This window comes from Panicum virgatum, chromosome 5K, assembly GCF_016808335.1.
Source record: "Panicum virgatum strain AP13 chromosome 5K, P.virgatum_v5, whole genome shotgun sequence".
NCBI classification, from domain to species: Eukaryota; Viridiplantae; Streptophyta; class Magnoliopsida; order Poales; family Poaceae; genus Panicum; species Panicum virgatum.
Genome location: NC_053140.1, coordinates 23697498 through 23717397, shown reverse-complemented (window position 1 = coordinate 23717397; position 19900 = coordinate 23697498). Strand labels below are relative to the sequence as shown.

At 45.8% G+C, this 19900-nt stretch overlaps 2 protein-coding genes across 5 annotated transcripts; both read right to left on the bottom strand.

Annotated features, from left to right (window-relative positions):
- Window positions 1-2098: 2098 nt before the first annotated feature.
- LOC120709499 (protein DMP10-like) lies at window positions 2099-3334 on the bottom strand. The gene has a single exon (XM_039995166.1). The coding sequence runs from the start codon at window positions 3320-3322 to the stop codon at window positions 2474-2476; it is 849 nt and encodes a 282-aa protein (XP_039851100.1). The 5' UTR covers window positions 3323-3334; the 3' UTR covers window positions 2099-2473.
- A 10100-nt stretch (window positions 3335-13434) lies between these two features.
- Window positions 13435-19461, bottom strand: LOC120709498. 4 transcript variants are annotated; one of them, XM_039995162.1, is made up of 13 exons: window positions 19267-19461; window positions 19038-19119; window positions 18877-18941; window positions 18729-18803; window positions 18387-18467; window positions 18131-18286; window positions 17942-18037; window positions 15739-17840; window positions 15425-15633; window positions 15206-15327; window positions 15088-15126; window positions 14758-14823; window positions 13435-14623 (listed from the first exon to the last, which is right to left on the bottom strand). In XM_039995162.1, exons 1-13 carry the CDS (start codon window positions 19420-19422, stop codon window positions 13745-13747), a joined length of 4128 nt encoding a protein of 1375 aa, XP_039851096.1. In that variant the 5' UTR covers window positions 19423-19461; the 3' UTR covers window positions 13435-13744. The 4 variants fall into 4 exon arrangements, with proteins under 4 accessions (XP_039851096.1, XP_039851097.1, XP_039851098.1 ...); XM_039995163.1 differs by having other exon boundaries at window positions 15206-15330; window positions 15431-15633; XM_039995164.1 differs by having other exon boundaries at window positions 15431-15633.
- Between the last annotated feature and the right edge of the window lie 439 nt (window positions 19462-19900).

Sequence of the window (19900 nt, the reverse complement as noted above, 5' to 3'; positions counted from 1 at the left end):
GGATTTTCAGGAGCGAGTCACACCCCTAGCCGCCCCTGTAAATCCATTTTTAGGGGCGAGTCACACCCCTAGCCGCGCCTAAAAATCTATTTTTAGGAGCGGATCACCCCACCTGCCCCTACAAATGCATTTTCGGGGGTGGGTGAGGGGGTGAGCCGCTCCTAGAAATGAGTTTTTAGAGGGCGGTTTCTTTACCCGTCCCTGAAAAAAGTATTTTTAGCAGCGACAAGTAGCAACGATTTTGCTACTCGCTCCTTGAAATACGTTTTTACCCGCTCCTATAAATGCTTGTTGTAGTAGTGTTTGTTGTTATAGGCCAAGCTTCGTCCACTTAATGAGTTAGATATAATGGGCTAGCGGCCAGCGTGGAGCCTCTGCGTGCACATGGCAAGCGGGCAAGCATACATTCAGTACGGGCTTTTCTTGGTTAATTTAGGTGCTAGTGCTTATGCCACCGTGCATTTTTTTCATTGCTTGCATGGTTGATTTAAGATTTTTTTGGTTTGTTTTATCTCATAATCTTAATTCATACTTTTGTTGGAAGGAACCGGAAAAGTGAGAGAATACGATATATAGTATACATACTAACATGCACCTTGTCGATCAGGTTAAAAACCACGAATTGCGAGCCATGATCTTAAGTGTAAAGGAACTTCGGAAGAGAATAAAGGGAGCCAATGCCAAAGTGAAAGACACAAATTGTAATTTGCAAAATTTTGCATGGAAAATTGACCCAGATCATTATCATTTGTTTTAAGCTTGCCTTGTTTTCTGCGCAATCAGCTCCGCGCGCCATACCTTGATTTTATTCGTCATCCGCCACCGTTTATGGCCACCATATTATGTGGTAACTTGTATACAGCTAATACTTTTCAACCATCATGAATGGCAACAAATCTCTACTGTGAATTCGTAACTGCACGACGTGGTCCACCTTTAGTTTCCTCCGCTACAAGCAGTGATGTGGAAACGCAAGATGCAGGAAGCGTCGGTGTGAACACTGAGGAGCTCTCGATCGCTAGTGCCCGTGAGGCCGGGTGCGAGTGTCTTGCCTTGAATTCCTCGCCGTCGCCCATCCCCCGGCGCCGGGTCGTCGGAGGTCACTGTCCAAGGACGTGCGTGCGTGCGTGCACCGTGTTTTAATTTCTTTGTATCAACGGAACGGAACGGCCACGAGTAAATGGGCGCACAGTGCTTGTGTGGACTAGCTAGTTCCTGTTGGACCGAGAAATTAATTAAAATCTGTAACGTACGTCTCTTACGACGGTGGATGCCGGCGCGCCGGCGCCACACGACTGGCCCGTATAGTTGGCTGCTGGGCCGATGCCGAGGGCATTATTGGATGAACCTCTGCACGGCAACAACGAAGTATTCTTTTTTTTTTGTCCACCGATTTCCAGTTTTCGCTGCATTTCGTTTGAAATCACGGTTTCTAGTTGGACGTTATAATTCGATGCACCCTCTCGATTATCTTATCCCTCAAACTGTTCCTTATTTTTTTAAGCTTTTCTGTATACTCGCAGTAGTCGCAGCGTGGTGTGTGCCACGTATGATGCGACCAAAACCCACCGCAACACACAATCACGTCTCCAGTGTGTGCTTAAATATGTGCCACGTCCCACGCAAACTGATGATTTGGTGTGAGTGCTCCAACACGCCAAGAAGCTAGAGCTCACAGCAACGAAAACTGCCTATCGGTTGGCTGTTGATATCAGAAGCGAATTGCATGTAATGTAAATAAAGATGCCACATATCACACCTAGAGTTTATATATATCTTCAGAACAGATAGTTTTTTTAGAAAAAGGGGTGCAAAAATCTTGTTATGTAACACATACTCCCTCCGTAGTCGGTTCCATAAAAAGATCCTGCATTGGAAAAAAAACACACAAATAATGTAAATCTAGAGGTTGGATCTCAACCACCTGCCTAATTAAGTGATCAGATTTAAATTGCATGTCAAAACTAATGGCATGTGGCAAACAAAAAAAGGCATGAGAGTTTTTTTCACACTGCCATTAATCTATCTAGAAAAATCTAGAATTGCACTCTTCATGGGATGGAGGGACTATATGCTCCTAAATGAAGCCGTGTTAAAGAAGCCAAATATATATATGCTATTAAGTATTCAATTTATCCACAAAAACACAAGGTTTATTACACTGATATCACTTGTCGACCATTTTTTTTATCTTTAGATTCACCATTTCTTGTACCAAAATTTCACAAACATGTACTATATATTTATGTACGAAAAAGAATTTACCTATCAAATCAAACATATACCTAATTACCTATATACACGCAAGTACGATATACCTATTTTCCTGCAAAAACGAAGCACAAAACCAACAAATTTACCAGTAACAAACTACGGATCATCATGTACATATATTCTAAACTTTGAATTGTGTTCGAGTCAACTGTCCTATATGAACCGGCCGGATCTGAAATACTGAGTAACCGGCCGCGCATCATGCCTTCTGACGAGGAGTTGTGTCGTTGTATCCGATGCCCTTCCTTTTGGTCGGGAAGATCAAGAAGACGAAGCTCGACAGGAACGCCGTCCCCAGAGGCAGATTCTTCAGGAGCTCGTTGGTGTTGGCACCAGCGTTAAAGAAGCACCTCTGCAGCCCGACGTCGCTGAACGCCACGGTGAGGAACACCACGGCGGTGAAGAAGGCGTGCACGTAGTCCAGGGGGCGAAGCCGGAGCTTCTGGAGCTCGCCGAGCGCCCACTCCCTCTCTTCCTCCTCCCCAGAGAAGTTGAACACGTTGAACCCGTGAGGCGTGGCCACGCCGTAGTAGAGCTTGCCGTCGCGGCCGACGACGCTGTCGGTGAAGGAGAAGAAGAGGGAGAAGGCGGCAAGGACGCCGACCAGCACGGCCGTGAGCCACTTGTTGGAGGCGCTGCAGTTGCCGTGGTTGGTGAAGGACGGGGACAGCGCCTGGTACGCCAGCACCGTGCCCGTCGGCAGGAGCTGCGCCAGGTTGGACGCGGTCGCCATCACCTTGTCTGTCGTTGTTCCGGCGGAGCTCTCTGCCGCCATCGGCATGGTTGGGGGTTCATCGGTTCCCTTAGGTGTCGGCGGTGCTGTCGCGTTGGTCTGCGAAGAAGGCATCTGGATCACGATGGCCGGAGGAGAAGACGATGCCATCGTTATAGCACTACTATCCTTTGGTTTTCTCAGAGTGATATGGTCCGTTCTTGAGCTGCTTATATTGGTGAATATAATCCTGGATCGTGGAATAATTCCATTGTTGGCGCGTTGATTTGTATACTTCATTCGTAGGTGTGTGGCTGTGAGGAAGGCGTTGCACATGCATGGACTTCAACTCTTCACGCATGCGTGTGGTCAGACAGACACAAGATGAAATCTTGAATATATACACACGATGTTTTCTAGTTAGGTATCCTACTTGGAATTTTCTCTAGATTTTTAATCCGTCATGAATTACCAACTTGCGCGGCCTGCGGTGACTTGTAATCTAGAGAAAATTCCAAGTACTAAAGAGATGTCATACTCTTAAGGTGAATACCATACTTTAGGATTTTCTTTTGACATGGATATATTAATATTTTCTGGTTATAAACAAAAGTACCGTCACAACTTACGTGTATTGTATAATATATTACACTTTTTACAAATTCATTTTTAGCACTTATGGCCGACGGTGGGCGGACTTGTGGCCGACGTGGATGATCGGTGTCCTCAAGCCGTCCGGAAAAGAACTGCCGCTAGTGGACGGACCGTATGCGCTGATGAATAGATGGCCGGCCCTGGAAAGTCCATGTCCATCGGCTAATATGGCTGCTGCTCTGTCGTCGCCTGTGCCTCGTGCTCACAGGCCAACATGGAGACGAACGGCATGCCCTTTGTCCGCAGTCCACACATCGTACTCGGCAAAGCTAACCGCAGTTTCGTCTCTGGTTCCTTTTTTCCCGGCCCCGACGATATTTCTTGTAAGTCGTTATCGAAGAGTCCCAAACACCATTTAAGCAAGTGATGATGCCGTGGCAATCCCCGTTGGACATGAAGTGTTGCGTGGCAACCACGGGGGGTGAGCATGCCTCATAAAATAAATTTTCTCACAGGAATACAGGATATACATAGCAAGGAGACGTGCGGAAGAGAGGTTGAATTCTCGCATGTCTGCATCTCTCGCTGCACTATATGTTTTGGCAAATAAAATTCCAATCTAGCTGTTTCCACTTCCAAATAGGGTGCGAGAATTTGTGTTACTAGGAATCTAAACTCGCACACAAGCATGGTGAGAGCGAGCGAGCATGATTGGTACTTTTGAAAAGCTATTAGAACATTCAAACTACATGCATCATAATACGAAAGCACCACATCTAGGTGCAAGCACATCATCAATGCAATATAAGTACTGCATTTGAATCATAAATATTACAATACATGGTCGTCTCCCCGAGGCAACTGGGGAAGCCCTCACCGCCGCGCCCCAGGCCCCCTCCACCGGTCCCCAGAGTGGCCACTGGCACCGGCGGCCAGCAGTGGCCCCAAGTGGCATCCCCTGCGGTTTCCCTTCCCTCTCTCCTCTTCCCCGCCTAATTTTCCCATGGACTCCCTCCCCATCCTCTGCTTGGACGTCGAATCGAAGCTCCTAGTGGCCCAATCCGCGCATCTCGTGGCTGGATCTGCTCAGATCTGGCTGCGGGCATTGTCTTCTCCGTCATGGTGGTGCAGCAGCCTCCAGTCGCCGGCTATGCCCGCTAGTGCTACTCTGGGTCGCCGAGTTGGGGTGGAGGCTTGTCCTCCACGAGCCTCGCCGGATCTGGTCGCTCGGCAGTAGGGTGAGGCAGCCAAATTGTATGGTGCTGCGAGGAGACGAGCGTGGAGCAGCTCGTGGTAATGAGGGCAGCTGGTCCTTCGATAGTTCGGCACTGTCGCTCACCGGCTTCGATCTACCTACTAGCCATGGCTAGCTGGTCGATCTGAGGCACGCTTGCTGCAACAAGGTTTCCTCCACTGCGCTCGGCGAGTTGAAGGGCAAGAGGAGTTTTGCCAGTTGCTAATGTTGCTAATGTCGCTACTACAAAAAATGATTTACCGCGACCATTTTTAAACACCTCTGAGGCGGGCAACAATTTCATCCGCCTTGGTTTTTAACGCCTACGATTAACCGCGGCAGTCAATTTTATTAACCAAGGCGGTCATAGTCAACTACCTCACAAAATTGATTAACCAAGACGGGCATTTTATTTACGGAGGCGGTTAAAATACCCTCCTCGATTAATTATTTATGGAGGCGGACATGTATAAGGCATCTGCCTAAAAAATTCAGGCCCAACCCAAATCCAGTCAGCAGCCCACTACCGCACTCAAATATAAAACAAAACCCTAACCCTAACCCTAACCCACTATCGCCCCTCTCCATCCCGCGCCGCCCTTGCCTCAGTCCCCATCCTGTGCGCCCCCTCTCTCATCTCTACCCCCCACCCACCACTCCGAGCGGCGCCCCTCCCCCACCCCGACGACAATGGTAGGACCCTTTCCCACCCCAACAATGGCGGCCGCGCTCTTACCATACCCCGACGACGGCGACGGCACCCATCCCCAACCCCGATGGCGGCGGCAGCGGCACCCCTCCCCCACAGCGACGGTGGCATCGGTGCTCCTTCCCTACCCCGACTACGGCGGTGGCACCCCTCCCCAACCCCGGCCCGATGGCGGCGCGAGGCCACGAGAGCAATAGAACCTCGGCTCAGAGCGGCGGTGTGGGAGCAGCGCGGCTTGGCGCGGAGCTGCGGTGGCATCGAGGGAGGCGCGGCGGCACCCTCTCTCCTTCCGGTGGTGGCGGCCCGGCACGTCCTCCTCCTCCACGGGCTGGATCCAGTGTCGTGGACACCAGATCCAGTGAGCAGGGGCCAAATCCGGTGAGCAAGGGCGGGATCCGCCCTCCCCCATCGGCAGCGGCGGCTTCCCCCATGGATCCTGTGAGCTGCGGCGACGCGTGGATGGGCTCGTCCGGCTTATCCATGAGTTTTTTCTTTTGTTTATTCAATTTACCGAGGCGGGTATGGAAACCGCCTCGGTCAAGCCATGATTAACCATGACCATGCGTCCAAGGCGGTTGGGCCTGCCACCTCAAAAAATCATTTATGACCGCCTCGGTTAAGTTTTTTGTAGTAGTGCATTTAGTTTGTGTGGGGAGCTTTGTGCGAAATCTATGCACGACTTTGTGTTGGTGCAGACAACGACGACGCCCTCGGCTGAGAGCGCCGCTCATCTTCTTGGTGGCGTTGTCATCGAGCTCTCCTAGATTGCAATCTTCGAGTGAAAACTCAACTCTGGATCCTACCAGACGGGTGACGTCATCTTCCTTCTTGAAGGTGTCATTTTGGAGGTTCATCACCAACAGTCCAACCAGGAATTTACCAGGGGTTCTGTGGTTGCTACGTGCAGTCCCCTCCTCCTCGCTCTTCTTAGAAGATATTGGCGCTTGTTGTTGGTTGTTGTCATGACTTGGCGAGTGTCCTCCTTTGGCGCCTCTGCTTCATCGATGCTCTTCTTGTTGATGATGCCAATAAATCAAATGACAGGTGGTGTTTCCACCACTTTCGGCATTCCCCTTTGATGTTTCCTCCCCTCAGATAGCGTTGGGTGGTGATACGTGGAGCCTGGATGTGCTGTAGCTGTCATCATTAGCTTCAAGGAAGGTCGTCATATCCGATGGGCTTTGTCTTGCACGTCCCTCACCACCCTTAGTCCCCATTCCGCTGGGTGATCCCTCAGATGGAGGGCGGTGGCGGGGCGGCGTAGCTATGAGGGGTGGTGCAGGGTGCAATGGTCATGGCGCAAGCGGCAAGTACGTTTGTCATGTTTGTTCAACGGTGGCACTAATTGACGATTGATAGTAGTTTTTCAACTTTCGTCTTGACTTGTCTTTATTTTGTTTGCAAGTTGTACTCTCTTCTCACTGTTGTACTCCATTATATCCGGTGCTCATGGCCTCTCTCTCTTCCTTGCTTTGTATCTTCAGGGCTATGCCCTAATCATGTATTGGCACTTGGCACCCTCCATTCCTGGCTCTGTCGGTATTATTCCCTAATCATGTATTGGCGCTTGGCGCCCTCCATTTTCGGCTTTGCCAGTATCAGTGGAAAATTATTTAGGTGGGGACTCTCATTCCTGCAGTGACCTCTCAAAAAGTAAATAAATATTACATCACATACGTCCGAGCATCAAGCTATCCTAGCCATTAGGAGTCTGTCCGTCATCAGAATAATGAATATTGCAAGACATCCTATCACCAGGCTAGCAGGCTTTCCTATGCATTAGGTGTTTGTCCGGAGTCTCAATCATGAAAGTGCTAACCATATGCAATTTCATACAAAATTAAGAAATATTAGAAAGTGCTACATTGGTATAGTGAAACAGATCTATGTTGATTACAAGCTGAAACTCTGTATTCTGATAAGATGCAATGATCTAATCATGCTCATCTACAAGACATAATTAAAATAAACCATGAAATCCAACAAAACCTAACACACATTCTTTGCTTCCAATTAATAACTGAATTCAACTCCTGTCAATTCTTGGCTTGCAATCCGAAGCCCTCTTGTCACAGGGGAGGCGGCGGAGCCAGCCACGGACTGAAGGTTCAATGATGTGCTACTGATTGATTTTGGCCCCATCATCAGCGAGCACTTGAAGCGAGGAAGGGGGCCCTGGGAGCGAAGGGGAGGAGGGAAGGTGTGATTTAGCCGGTGATTTGGTTTCTGAGTGAGCACAGGAATCGACTGAGCTCTGTTCCACTGTGTTGTGCCTGCGCGCGCCATGGAGTCCTTCAGCTTCCTCAAGTACCTACGCGGCGGCGTGGTCGCCGGCGCCCAGCATAAGACCCGCCCAATTTGACACCACTTTAGGCAAACCTCCGGCCATCAACCTTTAAATTAGAGCTAACACAACTTCATCAACCGACATGACATTTGCCTAAAATAACATCAAACTCGGTAGTCCCAGTACATGCCCAGGATTGAGCACATGCACCGTTTACAAAGATATGTCAACAAAGAACCATAAAGAGCAATTTTAAACATAAAGAAGTACAACAAGTAAATATAAAGGAGTACAACAAGTAAATTATTACAAGTTCGATATAGGAGAGTCCAAATTTAAAAATAAAAAGGTTCAACAATTCAATTCAAGTCTTGGTTCAAGTGAAAGAGAGATGAATAATAAAGTTTAGTGTCTTGTCATTATTTCCCAAAAGAACCCATCTCGAAGCGGATAACGATAATCGCAACAAAAGTAACACTGTCTTGCTCAAGGGCTCCATCACAACCGCAAGGACCTACTCCTCTCCCGCACTAGGATCGGCGGGGTAGAAGTGACAAAAAATAACCTCTGGCTCACCTGTAATTTAGTTTAGAAAGCAACATGAGTGGTACTCGCAAGTCTTACGCAATTTAAATAAATAAGGATCATGAAAGAGACTCAAAAAGAGGTTTTAAGGTTAAGTAATTATTGTGCAATCATGAACTCTCTAACCAACATCTAGCTCTCTAGCAAAATTAATTAATCTTGCCCAACAACCCACAACTCAAATTTTAATTGATTGAGATTAAACCAAGTAATTGACCATAGAAGTGCCATGAACCATAAACACCATAACCGAAACTTTTTACGAAGAGTTCGTTGGACAAAGAGCTTACTCATAACCGAGAGCGCAGGAATTTGAATTGATTTGAACCTTTCAAGGGTGCACTTCTTTACCTACTCCCTCCTTAGAAATTATAAGACAAATTAATAAGAAGGTAAAATGACCATGTTTGCCCCAATATATTATCCATATTTGACACTAATTGATTCTTGCATGCATATGCACTTTCTAAATAGGGTAGGGTGACTTACTTTTTGGGACAAATTTTGAATCCCAGGATGACTTGTATTTTGGGACGGAGGGAGTACACGACACAAGGACCATGCGGCTCACCCAACCAATCACGTTGGATAAGGGAGTACTCGTGTCAACTGTTCCCAAAAAAAGACTCAACCCTTGAACATCACGCTTAGCGTACGCGGAGAGTTACCTAGGTCCACCGGGGACATCCCTAAGCCTCTCTACATAGTACCCTTGGCCACGTATTTAGGACCATGCATCAGACCAAATCTAGAAGGTATTTGGCTCATGCTTTCCATTAATTCGGATGTGGTAGCACGATAAAAGTTGCTCAAAACCGAGGTCATCCACGGACGGTCCTTAAACGACTCAAGAGGACTATGCCTCCAAGACTCCTTTCTTTAGGCCCTAACATTCTGCCCAAATCATGAAACTAAACTTTCAACATAACCAACCTCTCCAACATATCCTAAACCAAGGTGTGCGATCAAGGGTAACCAAGTGGGTGTAATGTGTTCCTAATCCAAGAATTTCCTTTCAAGTTATATACCAAATCTAAGCATGGCTAAGCGTCTAATCAAATAATTAGTTCTAGCTACAAGTGGCAATGACATGGATATAACAAAGCAAGGAAGGTAAATGCATAAAAGTAGGTATAAGAATGCAATACAAAACATACTATATATATAACCCAATAATACCCAAATGAGATAACTAAATCAAATGAATTTGAATAGCTACAAGGGGTCATTTTTAGCTACTTGCCTTGGTTTTCTTCGGGGCCAACAACAAACTCCACACCGGGCTCGGGTTCAACAACTTCGACGGGCTCGGCGTGGGTTCGTTCTCCAACAATAAGGAGTCCACTATAATGCATCAATGAGATGCATGCATTAGTGTGATATCATGAATTTTGCAAAGATAATATGTCATGAAGAATGAATGGCACACATGCGATGATACACAAACGTAAACACACGCGATGACAAATGATTACTATTGTAAATGCAAACAAGAAAGCTATAGCAAGAATTAAGAAATGAACATACATTGCAAGCATGAAACATAAATTAAATTGATCATGCAGAGGACAATACTAGGAACTCATGAAAATTGGATTTGCAGCAAAATAATTTTTCTAGAATTAATCATAAATATATCAATTTTCAGCTACTCTAAACAAGATAAATCAAAAGGACATGCAAAAGAGTTCAAACAATTTCCATAAAATTTACACAGGAACTAAACATGTAAAAAAGCTACCAAAAGTGGTTTTGCCATTTTATCATTTTTCAGCAATTATTTATGCAATAAACAACATTTTAGACAGTAAGCACAAAATCGAGATGAAACCCTAACAAACATGCAAGAAAGTTGTACCACTGGAAAGAACATTTCACAAGGAGTCTAGCAAAATTTGGTTTGTCATTGTTAGAGCAGCACAAAAATTACTAAGCATTTAAATCACTTTTGCAACATTAAATTATAAATACATGTACAGCAAGATACCATGCAAAACAATATTTTTCACAAGTAGATCTAAGCAAGAGGAACCAAACAAAACAAGTTTCACATTTTTCTGAGGTCCACACAAATTTCTACGCAATTTACGAAATTGCTACTCAACAAAAACACTTGAAAACGATAGATCTAAAGGGGGGCAACACCCAGCCGGTGACAAGCGGGGCCCAGAGGTCAGCGGACCCAGGCCCGAGTCAAGGCAGGCCAGGGGCCTTGACTCGCGGCATGGCGCGGACGGCGCGGCGGCGAACGGCGAGCCGCGGTGCTAGCGGAGGAGGAGCGGGAGGGGCCAGGGAGTGCGCGCATGGCGTGGTCCCGACCAAGTCGAAGCTCACCAGAGGTTTGGACGGAGGGGAGTCGCGGCGACGGGGCGGCGCGGCGAGGACGAGCGGCGGCGGCGACGGAGCTCCATCGGGGAGGACCTGCGGAAGGGCTGAAGGGGAGAAGGCCGGGTGAGGGCCAAAATCAAAGGAGGAGGGCGATAGGGAGGTGCTGCTGCGTGGAATCGAACCGGGGTTCGCTGGAGATGACGAATCGGCGACGACCAGCGGCGAGGAAGAAGGTGGCGGCGGCTATGGTGGAGGTATGGGAGAGGGCTAGGGTTTGGGGCCGAGCTTGGTATTTAAAAGGGAGGAGGAGCGGGCGGCCGGTGCGGCGCCCCGGCAGGCCGCGATCACGCTGGCCCAGCCAGTGGCTGCCGGCGTGGCGCTGCCACCCTTACTGCCCAATCCATGGGTGAGTAGGCACGGGAGAAAGGGGAAGGGGTGGATGACCAGTGGGCCCGGGCGAGAAGAAACGATTGAAGTTTGAAATTCGAAACGAAGGTGTTCCGGGCTCAAAGATTCACAATATTTTTACTGGAGCTACATAAAATCACCAAGAACACAATGCAATAAGAATCACTTGAAAAACTTTTGTAGTTTGGTTGCAGCAAAAAGAACAAAGTGATTGCTTTTGCAATTTCCAAGAATTTTGTAGCTCGGCTCGAAAGTCAAAATCCTGCAAAAATATTTCTAAATCAAAATTTGAAAGCTAGTATTTAAATAAAATTTTTGGAGGCCAAGTTTCTTAACAAAATTTAAATTTCCATAACAAACACGAATTCAAACATACACAAAATTGAATTTAAATCAAACCACACATGCACATGCACATGATCCTCTATTATGCCTTAATGATGCTCATGACGATGTTGTTTAAATGTTGATCATGTTTTTACAATTGGGGTCGTGACACCCAGCGCGCGCCCCTGGCTGCACGACCGTAGCCCCGTTGGCGTGCGAAGACGTCGGTGGCGGAGGAGGTCGAGCGTGCGGCGGCAGGGGTGTCGAGGACGACGCGTGCTTTTTCGACCTGGAGGTCACGGTGCCCGACGACGAAAGCGCCGTGTCCGACGCAGAGGAGCTGGTCGAGTTCAACTTCGCCATGGCCAGTGAGGACCTCGCGTCTGGCAGAGGCGAGGTGGTGGCCGTCGTCCGCAGGGTTTTTTCCCAACCGGTAACCCCAAACCGGAGCACTCCGGTTCCGGTAAACCGGACCGGTTTGACCGGTTACCGGTAGAAACCGGTCAAATTCAAATTTGAATTCAAAAAACTCAGTTCAACCGGTTCGTACCGGTATACCGGTCGGTTAGACCGGTTTACCGGCCGGTTTGACCGGTTTGAATTCAAATCCAAATTTAAAATCGCATGTGTAACCGGTTTGGACCGGTATATCGGCCGGTTAGACCGGTTTATCAAGTGGGCCTTAATGGGTTGTCTTATTTTTTTCTTTTTCTTTTTTGTTTTAACTTTAAATGTCTGAAAAGTATGTTAAACGAATGAATTTTTGAGAAAATTTGACACCATTAGATTCGTCGCACCTTGAAGTATTTTTAGGAATTTTTTAGAAATATTTCATTTTTTTGAATTCAAATTTGAATTTTGAATTTGGGCCGGTTCGGTACCGGCCTAAACCGGAACCGGACCGGACCGGTTTGACCGGTAACCGGTCAACCGGTCAAACCGGACCGGTTCCCACCGGTAAGAGGAACCCTGGTCGTCCGTCGACGACGCGGCGGCTGCGTCGGCCGGCGTGGAGATGGGCGATTTGGAGCGGAGAGCGCGAGGTTTGGCGCGGACTGACTGGAGATTTGGCGCGCGGGAGCATGGGAGGGTGGAGGCTGCGCGGGAGCATGGGAGCGGGGGAGTAGCAGATTCCAGCAAAGAAACGAGGGTCTCACCGGGTGTCACCAGCTTGGTAACCGAGCCGACACCGTTTCGTCACCATCTCATCTTTGTCCTGTTACACTTAATTAGCTTGCCAACTCAGCAGATTTGACGTTTCAATGCTATAAAACTCTTACGAAATGCCCACTGAGACTGACCTTAGGGCAGTCCCAACTCAGACTCTACCATGGAGTCTAAGCATTCTATTTATTGTGTTTTGCTGATGTGGCAGTATATTTATGAAAGAGAGAGAAATCAAGACTTCAAGTCTTATTTAGACTCCAAGTCTTCACACAAATCAAGAATGAATGTGAGAGAGACAAATGGGCCATATAAACCAAAGTAACATACTTTGCATTGGGAAGTATAGTTTTTTGTGATAGAGTCTTTGAGACTTAGACTCTATGAGTGGAGTCTGCATTGGGACTGCTCTTAGGGATGGAGGGGGTATGATACTCCGTAGTAGGCATACTCCTTGAAATTTTCAAGATTTGACGTGCTCTGTCCAAGTTGTGGCCTGGATGATTTTCAAGAACTTAACTGGGTTTTTACTTCTAGTAGGTCTATGGAAACAAAAGCTGACGTTTTCATTGTGCCTTCTTCAAGGAAACGTGCATGTGTGTGTTTTTTGTGCGATTAATTTCCTAAGAACTTTTTTGCCGTGGTACTATTTGAAATATCATCAACTTTTATTCAACATCCTTAGAAATATTTATCAGTAGGAATTTATATCTGGTCAACGCTCTCCGTTTGATATGGCAGCATTTTGTAAACTGTATTTTTGTAACAAAGTAGAAAACATAACCAGACCGGAGGAAACTGAACCAGAAAAATGATGCAAGGACATCGAGAATTTTAATCAGTTTCTGACGATATATGTCTTTCCCTTATATATGTTTCAAACTAAGTACTTACTCATGAACCATGAGGCGCTAAAGTTTACAGACACCGTAATAACTACCTGATAAACCGTAAAAAAAAGTATAGGACAGTACCATTCATTAACACCGAAACAAACAATGAACTTCTCACATCAACTACTGTCAGTAACGAAATTTGTATGCTCTACTCCCTGTATTGTATTAGTATGTAACATGCATGAATGAAGGAGCGCCAGCCAAAACCACACTAGGCATCACAACATCACCACATTCCTTGCGACGGGAACTGGAAACCGAGAGGCATGGGGATCTGAACCGTTGTGCTCGTGACATTGCCATCAAAGTCCATGCTCCTGGAGCTCACCTGGGGCCTCCTAATTGGTTGCAGCTCCGGTAGTGTGTTCGAACCATTATGCAGTGGAGGGCTGTTGTTAATCTGCCTGCTGAAAGACGGTAGATCCCACTGGTAAACCACATTGCCCATCTGTGTGCAAACCTGGCGCCACTGACTGTAGTTGCTTGTACTCATTCTCGCACCATACGCGTCACTGAACCATGGTATATCACATCTGTATCGCAAGTACTGATCTGATGGAAATTCCTGGCACCACTGGCTGTACCTTGCAGTCTTTCTCATACCGTACATGTCAATGAATCCTGGGAAATCATGTCGGTATTGCAAATACCGATCCATCAAAGCTTCCCGATTCAACTGGTTGTATCTGCTTGCACTGAATCCTACTATATCTTCTCTGCGTTGCAAGTACTGATCCAGGGAAACTTCCTGAGATGGATATACAGATGGAAATTGGTGTGGATTCGTTGCAAATGGGTTACAGGCAAATGATGAAACCTGGTCCTGGAGATACTGGCCAGTATACTGCTGAGAACCTGGTAGATGACTCGAATTCAAGAAAAATACTTCTGGGCTTTCTAAGGTCAATGGTTGTTCTGTCAGTACCAACTGCTGAGTCAATGGCTGCGGAAAAGTTGCATGAAAATCTGGAAGCTTGTTCTGGAAGGTACAGCCTACATTTTTGTCCATGCTACTCAGCAAACTATTCGCAGGAGAAGGGGAGAACATCTGGTATTCTGCATGTTCTCCAGAAGGGCAGCCTAGATGAGAGACATCTTGGGATTGCTGAAAAAGGCAAAGCCATACGAGCAAATGGTGAAAGCAGCATGTGCGAATATGAATAGTAAATCATATGCTTCAGTGTCCCAAATGCGAAAAGTCAAATGCACTTTCTAGAGTAATAGTATTCCTAAGCTTACCTGTGTGAGTTCAGATGATCCATTACAGACTTCATCGTTGCAAAGGTTGTACCCCTCACGTTTCATCTACATGGATGATGCAGAATTGGTAAATGAAACTTAAATTTTACCAAATGAGTATCATATTTATAATGATCATAAATGTTTGATGACTGCTCATTCCCAGATTCTAAGGAAAAGAAGATGGGTACAAAATTTTATATACATTTCATAAACAAGGAGTCATAATATGGTTTAGAACCATTAAGCAAACTCATATTGCCAAAAATGTAAAACAGAACAGGCTAACTTCGGTGTGGCAAAATAGTGACTGCTTTGGAAAATGCTTACCAGTAAAATGAATTGATCCACAAACTTTTCTGCATGACACTGCAAAACACCTTACAGATTAGACAGAAATCAAGAGGTAACATAACCTTATGATACAGCCCAATTAAGTAGTGCTCACAGAAGTTGGTAGAGTAGCAATATGAACTTGCTCATCTCCATTGATGGCTCCCACAGTTATTTGATGATCCAGTGGTTCAAAGTCAAGCAAGCAAAGTGTGTACTGAGATTTATCAATCGAACCTGCTGTGCATGATGACCTTTAGGAAAAGAATGGGTATTCAAAGAGAAATTTGATTTATATAAAAAAACATGACTCTACAAAAGAAAAAAAAAACACCATTACAGGAGGAATACTGTGAAGGGTGGAAAGTAAGTCTTCTAATCTTCCAGGTTCTCGTAGCTCCATTGGGCACATTGCATGTCATGGTTTCATCCCTCATAACTGGAGTCTCGCCAACATTCTCAAACTGAAAGAATTCACATGGTGGTAATAACCAGGATGTTTCAAGAACATCACTTTTAGCAGCTTTTTCGTTCAGTCCATGCCTGCAGAAAGATAATCAACATGAGCAGTGCTATCATATCTATTGCAACGATTTCATAATAAACTAATGATAACATAAAAGAAAAAAATGTACATCAAAGCAATACCTCTGGGTAGTCTGGATGACCTCAGATATAATCTTTTCAATATCAGGTTCGCCATTAACACCACCAGTAATAGCTGGCTCTTCTAAGCTTCTGTTCTCACAGGGCGGTTCAATGCGAATATCAAATTTCTGCTGCCTTTTCCCATTCAAGTTGAATTCTTGGTTCATAGAAATGGTACCTGTGACCTTTCTATTCAGAGCCTTAAGTTGGTATTCTGTCGCAGCCTTATCCTTACCAGGTTCACAAGCTACCTTGCTTGAATTTGCACTGAACGAGGTTACAGAGGGTGTTCTGCTATCCCTGGGATCTGCCATGTCATAATTTTTTAGGTCCACAACTGGGACCTCGTGACGCTCAATCAACCTTGTATGCAATGATTTAACCTGTTCAGGGATTTTCTCAACACATAGATCGCTTGTGCTCAAGGATATACGTGGATGGCAGCTTGAATTCACTGACAAGGGCGCCTTTTCCTGGACTTTCATGTCCTCATTGCCTATTATCTGACCTACATTAACCTCAGCTTGTTGTCCTTTTGGAGAGTTCAAATGAAACACATAATTATTTGAAGATCCTGTTGACTTATCTCTCTTGAAATTTTGAGAACTCAACTCATTTCTGTTTGGAGGACCATGGTTTTTGGATCCATGCCTTTCATTCAACAATTTTAAAGACTTCTTTCTCTTCTGTGGAACTATTGTCACCCTTCGCATTTTTCTATTTTCACGATCAACCTGTGAAACTGTCACCTGTGGCTGCTCTTCATTATCAGGAGTTATTGATCCAGCTTGTTTTCTGTCACATAAGGCACGGCTGTTTGTAAGGGTACAAGGAGATTGAAGAGCACTACCAGGATCAGATTCTACAATTGATTTGGTATTATTAACATGGACAGATGATGGAAAATTCAACGGCCTGTTGTTATACATAGCAGTTGGCATGACTTTTAGAGCTGCAGTCTCACTGCATACTGCTAAAACTTTGCAGACATTGAATTCGTTTGGCTTGCAGCATTCAGGAGCATTGGCAGAAATATTGAGAAGAGACATATCTTCAATTTGCTGTCTTCCCTTATCTAGTTCTAGATCAATGTCCAATTGACTGCTAATGCCACCAGTAACAGCTGGTTCCTCAAACCTTCTGTTCTTACAGGGCATGTTGACCTGAGTATCAAAACTTTGCTGCCTTTTCCCTTCCAATTTAGTTTCATGGTTCAAAGAAATGATAGAAGTTTCAGAGCCCCTTTTCTTTGAAGCAGTACCTTGGGATTTTGTAGCAGTCTCACAGACATTGACATCTACCATATCAGAATTGTTCCGGCCTAAAATTGGGGCCACATGACGCTCATTCGACCTCTTATGCAACAGTTTAACATTTTCAGGGATTCTGTCAACACTTGGATTAGTTGTGTTGAAGGATGTACATGGATCCCTTGGAGGCACTGAAAAGGGCACCTGTTTCTGCACTTCCATGCTCTTTTTGCCTATTGTCTGACCTACTTTAGCATCAACTTGCAGTCTTTTTGGAGATCCCAGATCAGGCACTGTTTTATTTCGAGAAATTGTTGACTTATGAAGTCCTTTGCAATTCTGAGAAGTCAACGCTCCATTTTTGTTTGGAGTGCTGCATTTTTTGAATTCATGCTTCTCATGCAGAAGATTTGAGGGCTTTTTGGTCTTATGTGGAAGAACTGTCATCCATTGTGGTTGTCCAGTTTTACGATGAGCCTGTAAAATTTCTACCTGCGCTCTCTGTTCATCACCCTGAAATAAATGATCAGGAGCCATATCTGATGCACATTGCATTCTGTCACACAAGGCAGAACTGTTTGGAAGGGTAGAATAAGATTGAACCATATTGTTAGTATCAGAACTTGCAGCTGATTTGGCATTGTTAACATGGATAGGGGATGGACAGTTAACTGGCAAGCTGTCCAATAATCCACTTGGTGTGCCCTCTAGAGCTGCATTCTTGATGCAAAGTGTTGCACCTTTGCAGATATTGAATTCCTTGGTCATGCAATCTTTAGGAGGATTGATAGACATCATAAGAACTGAGGTATCTTTATTATGCTGTCTTCCCTTATTTAGACCCAGATCAATCTATTTTGCATCGTGTTTGGCACAAAATTACATAAGAAAATTTAGTTTATGAGCTGAGCAAAGTACTGAATTAGAATCCATAAAGTTGAAAGATAGGGTACCTTCTTAGCACTTGAATTGCAAAGCATTTCAGGGCAAGGTGTAGGGTCCAAATTAAGTCTGGGTTGCAAAGCATTGAGGATGATGGACTCGGCAGTCTGAAATATGAGAGACCAAAATAAACCAGGCCGGCAATTGAAAGTAATGGTGATATAAAACCTTGCATATCACTGGTTTAGAGAAGTTCTCACTAATTGATCATGATATGTCCATGCAGCATCTGCAATGGAAGACAGATCTTTCACAACACATTCAGTGCCCAACCTAAGATGGACTCTATTAACCCTTGGGAAGTCATGTCCTGAATAATCATCAACATTGCAGAAAACCGATCTGTAGTCCCTCACCTAGTTATTGGACAGTAAAAGGAGACCACACTCACCTCAGTATACATACAATGACACAAATATGCTAAAAAGTTGCAAAAAATGTACTATTTTGGCTAACCTCACACAAAGTCGATCCATTTTGGAATTTGCAAGGGATATCGTGTAAGATGTCCTGAGGCAAGAAGCCATGCTCAATATCCTGCAAGCAGATATTGCAATCAAATAATGTATACACAAGCAGCTGCAACAGTAATAATGAAATAATCAGGCGACTGAATTTTGAAAATTTGAGTTAGCTGGTAAAAATGTGAAATGGCAGGCAGAGCTTCTTGATTCAAGAAAAGAACACCAATAAACCTTGATAAAACTCATAGTAGTTCTGACAACATTGTCCTTGTTGGAAGACATTCATAATAATAATGCACTAGATACAACAGCCAGAATAAACACCAGTACTTACAGAAAGCAAAGCTCTCGATGCCCTACTGTATGGCCGCTTCTTTGGATCATCACCAATCAGATACAAAAGCATTCCCTGCACACAGAAACCAACATCCGCAATTTGAAACTGCATGCGGCAAACAGGCAGTTGCAATAAACATACAGACCTTGCCCGGCTCTCCGACTGAATACCCATCGGGAAACAGGTTCAGTGCAAAGGACGGCTCAAGATCTACAGCAAGAGAGCGTTTGCACAAAAGGTTCCAAAACGTAAGGAAATTGGGCCGGAAAAGGAGTATTACTACTGGGAATTCGTTAGTGGTCTCACCTGATTCGGCAGGAATAGTTTCATTGCTGTCAGTCAATTCCGATCGAGCAGCGATTCCAGCATGAAGCCGCGAAACGGCAGCCTACACGATCCAAGGAAAAAAAAGCAATTAAACCATTCATTAGTATAACGCAGGAGGGTATCCAGGACGAAGACGCTGTCGAGAAGACAATCATCATAGACGATGGCGATGGTGGGGGCAGAAATAAGGTCAGGTGAGAGAGCTCACCTCGCACGGCGGATAAGGCGGTGGGGGCGGCACGTAAAGGAATGCCGCGGCGTGAGGGCGCGAATCATCGCCCGCGTGGATGGAGGCGGACAGCGGTACCAGCGGCGGCGGGTGGACACGGCGCCCGCGGCGAGAGAGCCTGAAGGAGACGACCATCGCGCACGCCACGGCGGCGGTGGGGGAGGTCGAGTTTTGCTTTTGCGTTGGTTGGGTTTACAGCCGATAGAAAGAGAGGGCGCCATGAGCGTGGCCCGTGGGCCGTGGCCGTGGCCCGTGAGGTGAGGGAGGGGCTAGTGTCAACCCGAGAATCCTATGGCCCTGTTTGGGATTTTTTATTTTTTTTATTATTTTTTCGATTTATCAAAAATATATGCCGAAATTTTTTTTTGCAAAAATGTCACCCAGCCGCCGGTTCATCCGGCGGAAGCGAGATACTGCCGGTCCATCCGGCAGTAGGTACATAACGCCGGTTGAATCGGCGGTAGGAGGCCGGCTTGATGGGCCGTGGTGGGTAGGGAACCTACCGCCGTTTCAACCGTCGGTAGCTGCCACTTACTGCCGGATGAGCCGACGGTAGGTACCTACCGCCGGATGAGCTGGCGGTAACCACCGCCTATTAATGCCCCAGCCGGCT

What these genes read in the sequence shown, in the direction of transcription:
- LOC120709498 (XM_039995162.1), bottom strand. Translation starts at nt 19,422, where the DNA reads ATGGTCGTCTCCTTCAGGCTCTCTCGCCGCGGGCGCCGTGTCCACCCG. An exon ending in ATGGATCGACTTTGTGTGAG is followed by an intron (nt 18,287 to 18,386) that starts GTTAGCCAAAAT and finishes TCCAATAACTAG; the next exon opens with GTGAGGGACTACAGATCGGT. An exon ending in GTCATCCAGACTACCCAGAG is followed by an intron (nt 15,634 to 15,738) that starts GTATTGCTTTGA and finishes ATCTTTCTGCAG; the next exon opens with GCATGGACTGAACGAAAAAG.
- LOC120709499 (XM_039995166.1), bottom strand. Translation starts at nt 3,322, where the DNA reads ATGTGCAACGCCTTCCTCACAGCCACACACCTACGAATGAAGTATACA.